The sequence below is a fragment of the Propithecus coquereli genome, unplaced genomic scaffold (genome assembly GCF_000956105.1).
Source record: "Propithecus coquereli isolate 6110/MARCELLA unplaced genomic scaffold, Pcoq_1.0 Scaffold671, whole genome shotgun sequence".
Taxonomy (NCBI): Eukaryota; Metazoa; Chordata; class Mammalia; order Primates; family Indriidae; genus Propithecus; species Propithecus coquereli.
In genome coordinates this window covers 349,440-365,958 of record NW_012152741.1, presented here as the reverse complement: position 1 = coordinate 365,958, position 16,519 = coordinate 349,440, and the positions used below count along the sequence as shown (strand labels likewise).

The window sequence follows — 16,519 nt, the reverse complement described above, 5'->3', positions numbered from 1 at the left end:
TGATCGCTATCATTTAAGGAGGACTACTGGGATGGGGGAGGGGGAAGGCAGGTGCCACAGCACACCCCCAGAGCTCCCAGCCTACATCCACACTTACTTGAAACAGTAGCGGTAGCAGTCGTGGGGGTAGTCACTGTGGTCGAAGCAGCTACGGAAATAGCTGTGGCAGCAACCAGGGCTGGAGCAGAAGTGACAGGGGTGGTTGCAGCAGGGGGTGTGGGCGTGGTGGAGGTGGCAGTGGTGGTGGTGGTAGATGTGGTTGAGGTGGCAGTAGTGGTGGAGGAAGCACTGCTGCCAGAATTAGCCTGTGCTTCCGACACTTTGTTTTCTGGGAGAGCAATTGAGATGAGAGAAAGGAGTCTGAGGAGTTTCTCTGTTAACAGAGAGCTCCGTCGGATGACTGGGTGTGACAACATGTTCATGAGCTGCCCCAGTGGAGAGGCCTCAAGGCTGTATGGGGAGGTTTCCCCCTCGCCACCAGCGCTCACTGGCACTGACTTCACGGAGTTCTTGCCTTTCCGGCTAACATTCATGTTGTCCAGTTTTACCAGTAAGTCCCAGAAGTCTGTGCAAATGCCAATGCTGGTGGACTGTGAGGAGCACGGGCTGCAGGCCTTACTGCCCCTCTCCCGATCGCTCTCACAGTTTGTTTCTTTGGTCCGCTGCTGTGTGAAGTGGCTGGGAAACACCTGCCAGGAAAAGAAGGATAGGCTTGGTCTAGGGGATCTCCATAGAAGATAAGCCTTCCTGACAAGGAAAGACAACTGAATTGGTTCCCAGACCCTCCTTTCCTTTGGACAGCTTTGGTAACACTGGAGGAGATGTCATATAGGAGTTTTATCCAACAGATGGTGAAGCAGCCTAGAGAAATGAACAAGGGCTTTGTAGCAAAACTGATCAGCAAACTTTTCTGAGCCTCAGCCTCTGCACTTATAAAATGGGAAAGACTACACTACTTTGCAAAGTTGTTGAGATTAAATGACATAATGCATTTTGCACAGTGCCTGGCACAAGGCAGGCCCTCACTTTGTGGTAGCAAAGCTTATTATTGAAAGAACACTGATCGGATCAGAACTAAGTTCTAAGTCTAGCTCCACCGCTTCCTAGTTACATGATAAAGCCACTAAAATGTTCTGAATCCCAGCTTCATCTATAAAACAGAAATCACATAGATCACAGTTGTTTTGATGATTAAGACAATGCACAAAAATCGTAAAGAGTGAAGATAAAAATCCCACAAATTAATTGGACAATTTCCCAGAAACAACATAGGGCTCAACAAACACTTAAAATAACAGCAAAAAGTGAAGACCTGCTAGCCCAAGGGTTCAGATTTCACCCAAGCTGTTGCTGCCACCCCTCTTCTATCCCCAGGAGTTGGGTTTCTTCAAGCCTCTCACCTTGGCCAATTGAATGAGCGTGTCCAAAACGTGTCTGCAGACAACAGGAGCAGCCTGGGGGTGGATGTGGACAGTGGAGCCACTGCTTGCATGCTTCTCAGTATGTTTACGCCCCACTGAACGCTGGATCTGGAATATATTAGTCCTGCAGCCTAGAGCTGCATCCATGGATACTGAGAGCCAAGAAAGCTGGTTGGAGCTCTTAGACTCCATCTTATGTAGCAGGTCCAGGGGACGGTTCTCATGGATGCCTGACCCACAGCTCTTGCTTGACTTTTTGCCCTTTTCCTCACTTGTGGTGAGCTTGGGTGTTTCAATGCATAGCTCACTCTCACTGCTGCGCTGCAAGATGGAAAGTAGGCTGCGGATGACCCAGTGGCGGGTCTGGGCATGGTAGCAGAGATTTCTCAGTACTCGGTGTAGACGGCTAGTATTGAGCTTTGGCTCATCCACGAAAAGTAGGACCAGGAGACAAGACAGGGCTTCATGGTCCAGAAGGAGCCGCCCTCGGAGGCGGAGGAGAGTGTCCACATTACTGCCAGAAGGCCTAGAAACAGAGCATGGTTTCTGGGTAACACGTCAGCTAGAGCTCTAGGATTAGGCATAAGCCTGGGGAAGGGGAATGAGCTGGATACCTCCAAGGGGCTTCTTCATAGCAATAGCTGCCCTCTTAAGTGTCTACTATATAGCAGGCACTTTAAAATGCTATAACATCTTCCTCACAAGGCTGCTGTACAGACTAGAGAATTACCCATTTTTGAGATGATGAACAAGAGGCTCAAGTAGGTTAAGTGACTTGCCCTATATCACACGACTGAGAAAAGAGCAGAGATTCCAGCCCAGGGTTGTATCGTCTGTTGATTGGTAAAAATCTGACTGTACCTAAGGTCTAGAAGACAATGCTTATTTCTGCCTTCTCCAGAGTACCAAGGAGTTGCTTGCCTTATGGGAAGTGATCACTCCCTTTATATTTTGTCACGTTGGGCCCACTGAGCTTTAGCCAGGTTAATAACTAACTCCTCTCTACTTCCCCTACCTAGATGCTACAAGCAAGGCAAATTGGTTTTCCTTCTTGCTAAAACCATAGCTAGGCACCTGCTGTCACAGCCTGCCTTTGTGTTATGCTCATCAGTAGCTAGATTACCCAAAAGGTTTGGCTTTTTGAAGGGGGAATCCAACGATCTAGCTTTCCCACTTATTCAAGGAAATGGCCTAGAGAGGTCATCTAGCCTGCCTATCAGGATTTCAGCTTCTCCACCTATAAAATTAAGGGAGTTGGACTTACAGACTTGAGACGTGGCATGGTAAGGTGAAGAAAGACAAAGGTACCTATTATGGCTGCTGCTACCCCCCATCTGGAAGGTGCCACCTCTCTGCACGGCAAGGCGAGTGTATTGGACCCCACGGTTGCCACTCAGGCGACTAGTGAAAGCTGGAAGGAAAGAAAAAGAAAATTGACACGAGGAGGTCGGTAAGCTGGGTCTAGGTAATACAAAGCAGAGCAAATATAGCCTCATCTGGGCAAAGCTAGACATTCCAGAGCCCTCCCACTTGCCTCCCTCTATACCTGGGCTTCGAAGAATGGCAGAGAGTGCGGAGGTGCTGCTGTGCCCAAATAGACGCTCATGCATGAGCTGCCGCTGCCGGGCTTCCTGCTCTCGTCTTAGGGCTTGAGCCTCAGCTGCGATGTCAGGTGGCATCACAGCCAACACACTGTCCTCCATGTCCTCTAGGACACTACGGCGCAGGTCTGAGGGAAGAGTCTGGATGAAGGTCACAGGGTCCATGGGGGTGTCTGAGCTGGCATTTTGTGCCAGTTCCCGTCGCTGCTGCTCAGCTCTCTGTTGCGCCAGTACCTACAGAGCAGAAAAAGTCAATGGGGGCATATCTCCTGCCAGGCAGCCTTGCCCCACCATTTTCCCGCTCACATACTTCCTCCTGAATGGCTGGAGGCAGGGCAGCCAAGAACTCAGGGCTCACTTCAGTCACACCAGGATTCCCCACCACTGCAGGAGCTGAGCTATTTGTAGAGGGAGCAGTCCGGGTTGGTGGACGGATACCCAGCTGGTTCTGTAGGACCTCCCGACGAATGTCATCAGGCAGAGCAGCCAGAAAAGAGGGGTCCACGCCTTCGGGGAGACTGATACCTGATGGGAGATGCAAGATGTGAAGGGACTTACACCTCTACTCATGCCTAAGATGTACTTGGAGAAAAGAAACCCCTGTCACTGCTTGAGAGAAACCAGCTTTACATGTCTTCATTACTTACAAAGGACATGGGACATGCAGAGAAGGCTCACTCGCCTTCCCAGGGCTCAGACTAGCTCTTGTTATGTGCCACGTTCTCTGTGTACACTATTACTTAACCTTTATAAAGATCCTACCATGTAGATATTAATACCCCCTTAGTATCAATGAGAATCAGAAAAATTAAATAATGGCTCTAAGTTGTAAAGGTAGGATGTGGCAGAGTAGGGGAATCTGAGTGAGCTAAGATCATTTTGACTCCCAAAGGCTGGGCTCATCCTATCATGCCACAACAGCATCCCCTTACTGCCAATCCTTCTCCCTTCACACACACATGACTTCCCCATCTGGCTGTAACTGTTTGGCTGGTGGGCATTGCCATGCCAAAGGCCACTAGAAGCCAAAACAACTCTAGGATGACCTGAGCCCACATGGAGCTCACCTGCAAGGGGATCTTCTTCTTCACTGCTTGTTGAAGGCAGTGGCTCTTCTAGGATTCCTCGGGAATCTGCTCCGGAAATGGCCACAGCAGAATCTCTGGTGGAAGAACTCTCAGACGATGCAGGGGGAGAGCTGAGGGAAATTATGCTCAAATTGTTCTCTGTATTATGTCTTCCCATTTATAAAACAGTCCTATAATACCCCTTTCTCATAGAAACCAGGTTGATCTCCCCAGCCTAACACACATGTCCATTTGTTAGCAAGTATGAACATGGCTTGAAATACCCTCCAACACATCCTACCCTTCTCTTGTGACACGATGCTTACCTGTCTTCAGGTGGCTGGGAAGGTTCCCCTGTCCCATCACCCCTGCCTTGCACTTCTGACACAACTGGTGGGGCATCCCCAGGAGTGGAGCTGCCTGCTGTAGGCTGCTCAGAACTGCCAGCTGCTGAGGTGTCACCCACAGCCTCCTCTAGGGTACAGGAAGCCAGGCTGCTGGTGTCCATGGGAGAGCCTTCCAGTTGACTGCTGACAGCTGTCAGTGCATCAGAATCCTCAGCTCTCTCTGGGGAAAGAGAGGCTAGGAGGAAGTCATAAGGAGAGGTTAAATCTCTGCCTCAAATCGGGACAACACGACAGACAAGGTCTCTGATAAGGTTGCTTCCTTAGGGCCAGTCAGCTCAGACTTGTCACTTCTCCCCTGCTGGATTTGCTGTTCCCCAGCAATCTCACCTGCTTTTTAAGGCTCAGGTCAAGCTATTTTTATCAATTGTTGAACACTTACTGTGTTCCAGGCAAGCCTGTGAAGTATCTTCCCTAGGCACCCCAGGTAAGGGATCTTGCCACTTTCAGATTCCATGCAGGTACCATCTGCACATGCATGTCATCTGTTTATCTAAATAAACAAGGTTCCTTGAAGGAGAAAACCCCGACACCTTAAGGTCTCTCCAGAACACATAACAAGCAGCATGGTATACAGCAGGAATGGCAAGCAGGTCTCAATTTACCCTGCTGGAATATTGTGCTAAGATAAATTTTGAGGTCCCATTTCAAACCAGGGACAAATAGTGCCAGTGTCTACCAGGAAGATGGGAGAGCTATATGTGTGGTATGATATGCGTGCCATCCTGGGAACTATGGAAGATGAGTAAGCTTTAGAGTCAGACAGATGTGAATTTTAATCCCAGCTCAACCACTTACTGAATGACTTTGGGCTAATTATTTCACTTCTGAGTTTAAGTTTATTCATGGAGATAACACCATCTACTTTGGAGAGTACTAGCTGTTTTTTTTTTTTTTTAACAGACAGGGTCTTGCTATGTTGCCCAGGCTGGACTAGAACTCCTGGGCTCAAGAGATCCTCCTGTGTCACTGGGACTATAGGCATGCACCACTGTACTCGTCTAGAGAGTTATTTTTAAAGTTAAATAATAAGCCTGATGTAGGATTCCCCCTCCCCTGCAACAACCAACTGCTCCAAGGAACAGCTCTGGTCTGGTATATCCAAGGTGAGGGATAAGGCACAGTGTTATTTATGGTCCAAGAACTGGAGATCTGACTCTTTGTGGAATCTAAGAATAAAATCCTTTTTGCATCCCAGGTGGAAGGGGAAGATTTTAGCCCAGGAATAGAGTAACTGTCTCAATAAATGGTATCATCGCCAGTATTAGACACTCAACCATAATCACTTGAGGATATAGAGAGGAAATAAACATAAACTTCATCTAAGAAAGCTAATGAGCAAGCTGAGATCCCACTATTTAAGGACTTGAGCTAATATTATTTCTCTCAAGCTAGAGAGTGAAGAGAAGCTACAAAGATATCCATTCTTTCCTCCTGCTCCACACCCTCCAAAAGTTGAAATTCTACTCACTTATAGTGGGAGCTGGGGATAACTCCATCTGAGTTGTTTCTGCTTCTCCACTTGGCCTTGTAGGACCTAATTCCTCTGGCTCTACAGGCATCAATAGCGGTGTAGAGCTCCCCTCTTCTCCAGCTGGGGACTGCAGCTCCTGAGGAACCTCTCCCAAGGCTGGTGGGGGTGGGAGTGTTAGTTGCTGTTGTGAGGGCTGCAGAGTGCCAAGGGTCTCCTTGGACTCAGATGTAGCTGCATCAGTTGGAGTTGCTGGGTAGCTGTCAGGCATAGGAGTCCCATCTTTCTCGGAAAGAACAATAATGGGGGTTAAGGGGCAATCAGCCAATGACCAGGGAAGCCACCCCAAACAGCACGTGTGGCTTGACAAGTATCACACCCAGCCACTGATGTAGGATTCCCCCTCCCCTGCTACAATCAACTGCTCCAACAGCTCTGGTCTGGTATATCCAGGGTGAGGGATAAGGCACAGTGCTATTTATGGTCCAAGAACTGGAGATCTGACTCTTTGTGGAGCCTAAGAATAAAATCCTTTTTGCATCCCAGGTGGAAGGGGAAGATTTTATGCCACACAGATAGGGCGAGGCTAAATATATCTGTAGGTATACACAGAAAATCTATCTACCAAAAGCCCACTGACCTTCCCACTTCCTCATCTATTTGGAGCAAGAAATGGTCAGAATTTCCCCCACAACTCTTGACGTATGCTTTCTATTCCCTCTGTACATTCTTGTCCTATCACTAAGTGCAGTTATTACACAGCTGAAGAATAGGAAAATGTTTTGAGTTCATGCCCAAAGGTAAAATATTCAATTACATGCTCCAATCAATAAAGGACAAGTCACTTTATAATGGTATCTGTGCCTCACCCTAAATATCATCTGTCCCCTTCCACCTTCCTTTCCTTCCAGTCCCGATTATCCAAGGAACATTCACAACTTTATCTAATGGAGGCGACACTGCCAAAACTAAGTGCAAATATGCCACATATCAGGGAAAGTAGTAAGTTGTATAGTTATCTTCTAATTGGGGCCTAATATCCCTACCCCACAACAATACAACTTACTACCTCACCCCGGCATGAGCAGAATCCTCTTGTAAGGGGAGGAGGCAAAAGGCCATTTCACCTGGTGGCAGACCCTTTCAAAGACCCTTTGCTAAATTAAGGGCACCAGGACATTTACCCTCCTTCATTGCTTTAAAAAATACTGTGTAGGCTTTGGTATGATCATTTCCCAACTCAAGTGTCAAAGAAGACAGGAAGTGTAGGGAAGGAGAAGAAAGGTCTGAGGAAATAGGAGTGGGGGAGACATAATACCACATGGACCAATTGTTAGAATCACAAAATGGCTACTGACCATTGTTAAGAAGATAAGAAGAAATAGAAAGCCTATGGTCATCATACCATTTAGCCCACAGATCTACCTTCCCCAAAAGCAGAGTGCCCAAGACAATGTTTAGACTTTTATTTATTTTTATTTTTTATTTCAGCACATTATGGGGGTACAAATGTTTAGGTTACATATATTGCCTTTGCCTGCCCCACGCGAGTCAGAGCTTCAAGTGTGTCCATCCCCCAGGTGGTGTACACTGCACCCATTAGGTATGAATATACCCATCCCCTTCTTCCCCCACCATCTGCTCGACACCCAATGAATGTTACTACTACATGTGCACATATGTGTTGATCAATTAATACCAATTTGATGGTGAGTACATGTGATGCTTGTTTTTCCATTCTTGGGATACTTCACTTAGTAGAATGGGCTCCAGCTCTATACAGGATAATACAAGAGGTGCTAGATCACCATTGTTTTTTGTGGCTGAGTAGAACTCCATGGTATACACATACCACATTTTATTAATCCACTTATGTATTGATGGGCACTTGGGTTGTTTCCACATCTTTGCAATTATGAATTGTGCTGCTATAAACATTCTAGTGCAGATCAATAAATGTTTAGACTTTTAGATTCCATGAACCAATAAAATCTAAATAGAACATCCCATCAACATAATTTAATAAAAATATTTTGATACCAAAGAATTAAGAAAAATGTAATTTTTAAATATGGCATAAATTCAGCTTTATGAAAAAGGTATTAAAGCTCCCTGATTTTGCATTTCCATGGAGGACTGGCATTTGAGAACCACTGTCATCAGTTGTTCTCATGAAGCACCACACCATCATGGTCACCAAAGGACCAACAACCTCAAAGATGTGCATGCTCAGTTCTCACTACCCGTGCCAGAATGATGCATAACCAGAACAAGAACCTGAACAAAGCATCGGAGGGAATGTGTACCACCGTGGGAAAGACAGTAGACTGTATAGTTATCTCCAAGATGGGGTATGACCCTAAAACTATACAATCTACTACCTCATCCCACAGAGCACCAGTGTCCATCTTCAGCCTATAAGGGCCAGCTACTCAGAAGGGTTAGGAGCAAGAACTAAATGATCAATCAGCAAAAAGGGGGAAAGGAAAGGAGAGTTACCTGAGAGGTTCTGTTCAGTGGAGTCATTTGTCTTAGGTACAGTACACTGCAAAGAGAAGGGATAGACCAATATGGGATCTTGCAAGCATATAAGACAGAGGTAAACTGTAACAGTCAGCATATTGCACCTAAACAATCTAGGAACTCAGTGACCTGATGGAAAATGCTTTGGCCAGGTGACCAAAGGAAGGTGCTCATTTCATCATGCAAATGTATGTCCAATTTCTTAATATATATTCACGTTCAAGAATGGCTTAGGGGGAAGGGGGAAATTGCAAGGGGTGGGGGAATTGAATAATGGGAGGAAAGGATAATAAAAACCACCTCAGGGCTGGGCATGATCATGAGACTAGCAATTTCTTAGTTTCACTTACATATTTTTCCCTTCCTTAGGCTTATTTTGTCCACTCTAGCCTTTTCAGTCACATGCTATGCTTACTTTCCATCCTTTATCATGTGTTGGAAACAATGTTACTATTTATTAGGTAAAAAGTTATATATAAAGATATTTGTTAGAACAAGCTTGTTATTATAACTGAACACTTCAATATCCTTATTTTTAATCTATCTGATACTCTAATTGCTGAGTAGGGTATACTAAAGTCTTTTAATTTCTTTTTATCTCTATCAGTTTTTACTCACACATATTTAAAAGTTACACTGTCTGAGGTCCCAAAAGTAGGTAGCTTCCTTTTAAACCAAAATCATGTTATTCGCAATCTTATAGATGTGAGCCCTAGAAAATGACATGTAGTGATGGGCTTCAGGGTATGAATATTTTCTCTGATTTGATGCCTAAGCCAAGCATATTCAAATGATGGAAGGAGGTCATCTTGAATAAGGTTCCCCACACTGGCAGTTTACTAACAGAAATGAAATTGAACAACCAAGAGCATGAGCTTAGTCAAGGTCATTCTCCTTGCCTAGTTGCAGTCCTTGGAGGTAGAGACTATGGCAGTTTGTTGAGTGAGAAGCTATTCTGGTGTCTGGTGAGACGCTGGAGAAAAAATTTTCCCTCTGAATTTGAATTCTTTCCCCTACAAATCAGGTGAGTGCATGGTGAATTTGGAATGAAGTTTCCCAGGTTCAATGTGAGCATCCTAGGATTCTTCAGTGACTCTGCTTTGCCATGTGTATGCCAAAACAACATTAGGGCAGATGTAGCCAAAGACGAATCCTCCCAGCCCTTGGGAATCACCTGTGCACTCTGATCCCTGTTCTCCTTATCTTCTTTGCCTTTGTCAGTTATCTTTGTTTCTTCCTCAGCCAGTTGTTTCCTACGTTTCTCACGCCTTTCTTCCAGCTCTTCATCTCTCAGGAATTCGAGGTGATTGACAATGGGCACTTTAACCACTGTATTAAAGAGGTAAAGATCAGAAGATCAGAGGCTGCTCTGGTGGGTTCAGTGAGGAAGCCAAGAGGCAGAGCTTGCTACCACAGAGAACCAGGGAAACAACTCTCCACACACTTGTCCTAGACTGGGAAGGCTCACTTCTACCCTGATAATAAGCAAGTGGTCACACACCTGAAACGCAGTCATGCATGCTCTCAGCATCAAGAACTTTGCATTCCTCTGTCCAGCGGGTCAGGGCTGTAGGGATACTGGATAGGGTTCCTGTAGGAGGAACAATGGGGAGTGAGATTCTTGGTCTTGTCAAGTGTCAACTGATCCAAAAATTGCAGTATTTCCCTAACAGGACCCAAGAAACAATAAAGTTTTTGTTGCCCATGGCTAAGTCATTGAGTGGTTCTGGCTCCTATAAAATGGGGTTTTTTCTCCAGGGCACTGTTCTGATTTTCCTCAGCAGGGAGAAAGCAGAATCTGATAAACTCTACCCTCCTTTTTACCACAGAAAACTTGCCTGCTTGGCTGGTAGCTGTGCTCTGGTCATGGAAAAAGTCATCCAGCAGTTCATCGTCAGACCTGGCGATGATGTGGACATCATCATTGCCCACCAGGAGGCGGGCCCGGCCCCGACTTTGTAGGGGAAGGCTGCTGCTCAGCTGAAGGATGTCAGCAGCAGCTGAGGGACCAAGTAACCTGTAAGGTGATATTGGGGATACCATGATCACTGTAAGTGCACAGGCATCCTGCAACCTGTTACAGTGAGATCCTTTCTCTTTATCCGCTATTAAATCCATAACACAATTATGGACCTTATCATGCTGCACATAAGTCTTAATTACTTTTCTGAGTATCACACCAGTGTGAGAACTTTACTTGGGCTGAGGTTGCATGTTATTCCATAGTTCCAGACACAGAGTCAGTGTCACTGATAAGCTTCCATGTGCCAGGCATTGTATTAAATCATATTTGCTTCCCTTGTACCTGCTCTGTAGTCTGTACACCAACCACTATAACATGTATAACCCTTTCTTTTACCGCTTAAAATTGTTTCTCCCACTAAACTCTAAGCTGGAAAGCAGACATCTTGTCCTGTTTATATCTAAAGTGTTAAGTGCTTGGCATATGAGATATTTAATTGCTGAATGTATGCACAGGACTTTTAAGCAAAAGAACATGCCATATAATTTGGTATTCTCCAAAAGGCTGCATATATAACTCATGAAGAAATGGGACAGATATCTTATTTGTGTGTGTGACAAGAGCATTAAGTACCGACTGTTTCCTCCGAGCTTAAGATAAGACTGAAGTACAGTGAAGATTCTTACAAGTGCTCTGATGAACCCAACAGATCTTTGTAACTCACCTCTGAAGTATAAGAGGAGGGTTGGGCTGGCGATTCCCAGGGTAGTGAACATGAATGGTGTGGCCTGTATTGGCCGTCAGCTGCCTTAGAGTCCTCTGACTACGCCCGATGCCCTGGGTGAGACGAGTGGTGGAGGAGCCACTGCCCAGCGTCAGAGAACTATGGTCTGCATGGCGTACCATCAATGGGTGGGTGGTAGGGATATTTCCTGGGGATGGGGGGATGTCTGCTGCAAGGACAATATGCAAAGGGGTCAGTGCCAAAAAGAAATTTTTTCCATGGTTGTTCAAACAGAACCATGTCTCCTGGGCCTTACTTCCTCACACGGAAACCTGAGCTTTGTCCTTTCTCCCTCATTCCCACACCTATCTACAATCACTGACACTACCATAGCTTATGCCATCATCTCTCACCTAAATACTGCAACAACCTCCTAAATAGTGCCTTCTCCCAATCCATTCTCCATACTACAGCCACAGTGATGCTTCTAGGCCCCTCAGACACATGCCGCTCCCTCCATCTTGAAGGCTCCTCTCCCTTTTCTTCACCTATTCTTTTGTTCTTGGCCTAAGATGTCACTTCCTCTGTAAAGCCTGACTTCTACAGATTGGGTAAAATAACCCTTTAATCTGTGCTTTCGTATCATATTGCAATGTAATGCCTGCTTATTTATAATTCCTAATAGACCATAAGCTCCTATGAGGGCTGAGGACTGTTTTCTTCTTTACTGTTGTATCCCTAGTACCTAGGACACAGGAGACACTTTGCTATTATTCAATTTGCTGAATGGACAGAGGCTCAACTATAAGGAATACTGATGAAAATCACAAAACTGCAAAGAGAATCATAGAAGATATCCCAACCCATTTTGTTTACTTTTCAAATTTTTAATTTACAGGTGACAAACTGAGGCTCAAAGAGGTAAGAGATTACTCGGCCAAGACAATAGACCAGAACAGTGTTTTCTGCTATACCGTGCTTGTGACTTGAGGTCAAGACCTGCCCTATCAAGACAGCTTGATTCTAAGAACTTGACTCTAACTTGACGCTAAAAGGGAACTTTGACGTTGATGGGGGAGGAGGGAAGAGATTCACTCTCTCCCCTGAAAAGATGCATCCTTGATGAACAGAGTGAATATGTTCAAATGTACTCCCCAATGCCAAGCTCAAAGGTGTCCATCCAAACCCTCAAGATCCAGTGTTACAGACTTAAGGATTATCGATTGTCCTGTCACTGTAGTGTGCACAGAGGTGCCTGATGCAGTCAGCCTTGGTCTCACATTATTTTTTTAAATCAAGCAAATCATCAAGTTGTCCAGCCTCTAAAATGGCTGCCTATTTACTGAGGTGAAGGGAACAAAAACAGCCTCTCACTATTCCTTCTTCTAGGTATACGCTACTGAGAGAGATGGATTCAGATATCCCTTGCCCCAGGAAGTCAGCATAGGAAAAGAAGTGCTGTCTGTATCAGACTGATTTTGTTCACTGCTTGGCTTACCCTAGAGAAGGGTATAAGAATCAAGAGATAAAACCCAGCTGAGCCCCTGTATCTTACTAGCACTGGAGAACATGTTGTCAAACTCAATGATGAGATCATCCTCCCGGTCAAAGCGCTCAAATCGGACCAAGGGAGAAGCGTTCATATCAGGGTAATCCTCATCCAATTCCATCTCAGAGCCATCGTCGTCATCGTCTTCATCTCCCTCTTCACCTTCATCATCCTCCTTAAGGGAAAATAGGAGATGGAGAATTGCTGGAGGTAAGGGTTTTCTGAAGCCTGGTGTCATGGCCACATGTGCACGTGAGGGAGGGAGGCGCTGAGTCTAGCAACCCAGACTGTTGGTTTTCTGCAGCTCTGTGTTCCCATGGAAGAAGTCATCTGAACCAACCCAAACACAGTCCCCCCTCACCTGATCATCTTCCTCATCTTCCTCCTCCTCCTCCTCTTCATCCTGACTATCATCCTCATCCTCGTTACTGCCACTGCTGTCCTCTTCCTGAGTGTGCTCCTCCTCATCCTCAGGGTCCAGGATATTCATGGAATCTAAAACAAAGGGAGCACATTGGAGGACTATACTGAGTAGCTAGAAAACAGGCTACTGTGCAGGCCAGCAGATTGAGTGAGAAGGTGATGGGGTATCTGACTCTAGGAGAGGAAGAACCAGATCTGGGGTGATGTATAGACTTAGTGAGCCAGCCCTGATTTCCTGAGAGTTCCAATCAAGGCATCAACACGCTGAGCAGGGTGGCTGAATGTGGAGGCTGGCTACAGGGTTGTGCTCGAGGAGCCATGGTCTAAGACTTGGCCAAGTCTGTTGGTGTCCCCTTGCCTTTCCAGTCCTACTTTGTTATTCACCATATCCTGTTGGTAAGAGGGAATCTGCAGCGATGATAGCAGGTGGGTGAGAAGAAAGCGAACCAAGAAAGAAGTGACAAACTTTGGGCAAGCAGTAGTAACATGTTATTTGAAAAACTGGCTGAGGATAAAGTGGATGGTGTATACCAGCGCATGCAGACAGATGCTTCCTTATTCTGCACGTGGGCAGCTGCCTCCAGGAAAACCCTAGTGTAGTGTCTGTCAGACGTGCAGGGCAAGAAGGGAGGCCTTTCTGGCCTCGGCACTCTCACCTTCTCGGTTGGCCTGCATGGTGGAAGCTTGGCTGAGGTTGGAAGGAGCTTCATCCATCAGCACGTCCTCTTGTGATTCATCCTCTCCACTTCTGCTCACTGAAGGTTACAGAGCAGAGCCTTCACTGAATAACAGAGGACTTCCCTTTCTAGATTGGGTGTGCCTAAAGTAGCCTATGTACACCTAGCAGACATCCACTTTTTTTGGATGAGGGAGAAGACCTGGATTCTCAGCTGTCAACTAGCTAGGTGAGCTTGGCCAGTCACCTTACCTGTCTGAGTCTCAGTTTCCTCATCTGTAAAATGGGATAATCACATCTGCCCTGCCAATCCCACTAATTGTGAAACCACAGAGGATACTGGGTGTGAAAAAGCTTTGTAAAACTTAAGAATACATGTCTACTTCCATTTATCCTTTGATTTCCTTGATCGATAAAGTTAAAACAAGTAACACATACACCCTCGGAGCCTGGCGACAGTAGGGTACCTTTGTTGTCTTCTGTCTGAGATTTAAAAAGGGCCACCCTAGGGAATTATTGCTCTTTTTACACTACTGAGACTTAGAGGCAGAAAGCCCCTGGACTTCACTGAAGAACTGAAAGGAAAGCACTTCCTCACCCTACAGCCTCCTCGAATAAACATTCTTTTGATGTGCCTGACATATCATCTATGCTGATGGTCACTCCCCCCACCCCCCTCCACAGGCAACGCTTCAGACCTGCCACAGGCCTGTAGATGGCTTGTGAATTTCTCATTTGTAAGACTGTCAACATCAAGACAAGCAGCAATCTAGGCTGGCTATGAGCCCTTAGGCAGAGCTGAGCAAGCAGATGATGAGAAAAAGGGTCCTCCCAAGAGAGACTGAGGCAAAGGAAGAGGCTATACTCAGTTCTGGGGCTCTCACCTATAATTGTACTGTTCCCAGATCCGCCATCCCTCTCAAGCAACTCATCTATCAGGTCCTCCAGCTCATTCTCAACCTGGAGAGAAATAGAACATACATATGGATGCACACAAGTCTATCATTGTGCTAGCACTGAAAGCCAGCAAGGGAGCATACATTTCTAGGATTATGTGTGAGAGAGGATATTACATAAAAACCACACACTTGGGTGCTTACAGAAACTACCACGTGCCAATCCACACTCAGACTATCCTTCAAATGGGTCCATCCCAGTTATCTGATACCAGGTTAATCTTTATATACTGTCTAGGAATACGTGCAGATCTCCTAAGAGCCAGCAGCTTAGGACTGCAGGCCCAATTTCTTACTGAATGCTACCAGCTCTAGAAATTACAATGCTTTCTTTAGGGTCTTTAGAAGACTACCATTTTAATGACCTAGCAAGAGCTGGTGCTATAGGCATAAGGTGGTGTTTAGGAGCTTCCATTAATGAGAAGCCAAGTAAATCAAAGACCCTGGGCTCAAAGGCCTCAGGCCAGCTTTCTACGTCAACATCTCACCTGTGCCTAAGTTTTCTGGTTGGGATCTATACCGTTTCATAGTACATGGCTTCTTGGCTCTGCCCCCACCCCTCCTTTAATACAATTCAAACACATTTACTGAACATCTACTAAGCATACCATCCATGCTCCTCTGCAAAGCAGACAGCATTGAGGCAAGGATCTCAAGTACTCACCCACCCACACCACCTGGGAGTTTGGTTCAGTGCCGCAACAGGGAAATGCTGGGTGATCTGCCTCCCTACCTGCATCTCTTGTGAACTGAGCACCTCAGGCTGCCCAGCAATCACCACTGAGTCGGTTTCAGCCTCCCCATCCATGATATCCCCATCTGCCACCTCTGTCTGAGTGACATCATGATCCTCCTCCTGCACTTCTGCTTCCCCAGGCTCGCCTGAAACAATCAACCAACCAGCAAAATAATCAAAGGGTGCCTATGTGCTGGGCACCATGAGGCAAGCGCAAAGACAATAAGGTTCCTTCCCTGGGCAAGTTTACAAGTTCTCAGAGAATAAATGAATGGGTGACAAAGGAAAAGACAAGGCTACGTGTGAGGATAGCCAAACAAGGCTGCAATTTGAAGGAATTCTTCGTGGGGCAGATTCCCACGCCACTATGACAGATCTCTGGAAGGCCAGCAAGTTCCCAGGGAAACAATACCATGCCAGAACAGTTGTGATCCCAGGCCCGTAAAGCAACTATTCCCATCCCTCCAGCTCTCCAGTCCATTGGCTCTGATTCCCTACCTGGGTCCTGCTGGTTGCTATTGGAGTCCTGAGAGGCTCCTTGGGCATCTTGCTCAGACTTGCTCTTGTTGGAAGCACTCTTGCTGCCAAAAAGGCTACTGGGCTGGTTCACAATCCGGGAAAGTGTTTCCAAAGGCTTCAGAGCAGCATTGACTGTGTTGGCCATGTTGGGACTGAGATAAAGGAAGATAAAGACATGGACTGAGCACAGAAATACCAGGTATCCTTTAAGTGGCACTAAGGTTCCTATAACAGAAGCTACTAAGAAAGGGGCAAGAGGTCACAGAACTGACATTCCACTTATTATTTAGAAGATAAGAGTATTTGACTTGAAGGTCTTCAAGGAACCCACCCCTGTAGAGGATACCTTTGTCTGGGAAAGTTTCCTTGTTATTTCTCTCAAGAATATGTCTGTGACCTTGCATGCAAGTCCAGAGCGTCCTCTCTCTGCAAACAGGAGGGGCTAGGGAATTGAGACGCAAACATCTGTTTGCTGGAGACGAAACA

General features: G+C 46.0%; 1 protein-coding gene across 2 annotated transcripts in view; it reads right to left on the bottom strand.

The window, feature by feature from the left end:
* HUWE1 (HECT, UBA and WWE domain containing 1, E3 ubiquitin protein ligase) overlaps window positions 1-16,519 on the bottom strand; it is a 148,936-nt gene that overhangs the window by 12,751 nt on the left and 119,666 nt on the right. Inside the window, exons 51-69 of one of the 2 annotated variants that reach the window (XM_012660636.1) lie at window positions 16,013-16,185; window positions 15,512-15,660; window positions 14,707-14,782; window positions 13,803-13,901; window positions 13,085-13,218; window positions 12,730-12,898; window positions 11,175-11,403; window positions 10,326-10,504; window positions 9,989-10,078; window positions 9,662-9,816; window positions 8,464-8,509; window positions 5,965-6,246; window positions 4,416-4,656; window positions 4,090-4,220; window positions 3,333-3,547; window positions 2,968-3,256; window positions 2,730-2,832; window positions 1,401-1,947; window positions 98-689 (exon numbers count right to left, since the gene is read on the bottom strand). In XM_012660636.1, coding sequence (XP_012516090.1) covers window positions 98-689; window positions 1,401-1,947; window positions 2,730-2,832; window positions 2,968-3,256; window positions 3,333-3,547; window positions 4,090-4,220; window positions 4,416-4,656; window positions 5,965-6,246; window positions 8,464-8,509; window positions 9,662-9,816; window positions 9,989-10,078; window positions 10,326-10,504; window positions 11,175-11,403; window positions 12,730-12,898; window positions 13,085-13,218; window positions 13,803-13,901; window positions 14,707-14,782; window positions 15,512-15,660; window positions 16,013-16,185 — 3,899 coding nt within the window. Of the gene's footprint in view, window positions 1-97; window positions 690-1,400; window positions 1,948-2,729; window positions 2,833-2,967; window positions 3,257-3,332; window positions 3,548-4,089; window positions 4,221-4,415; window positions 4,672-5,964; window positions 6,247-8,463; window positions 8,510-9,661; window positions 9,817-9,988; window positions 10,079-10,325; window positions 10,505-11,174; window positions 11,404-12,729; window positions 12,899-13,084; window positions 13,219-13,802; window positions 13,902-14,706; window positions 14,783-15,511; window positions 15,661-16,012; window positions 16,186-16,519 lie in introns of both variants that reach the window. The other variant, XM_012660635.1, reaches the window with a different exon arrangement.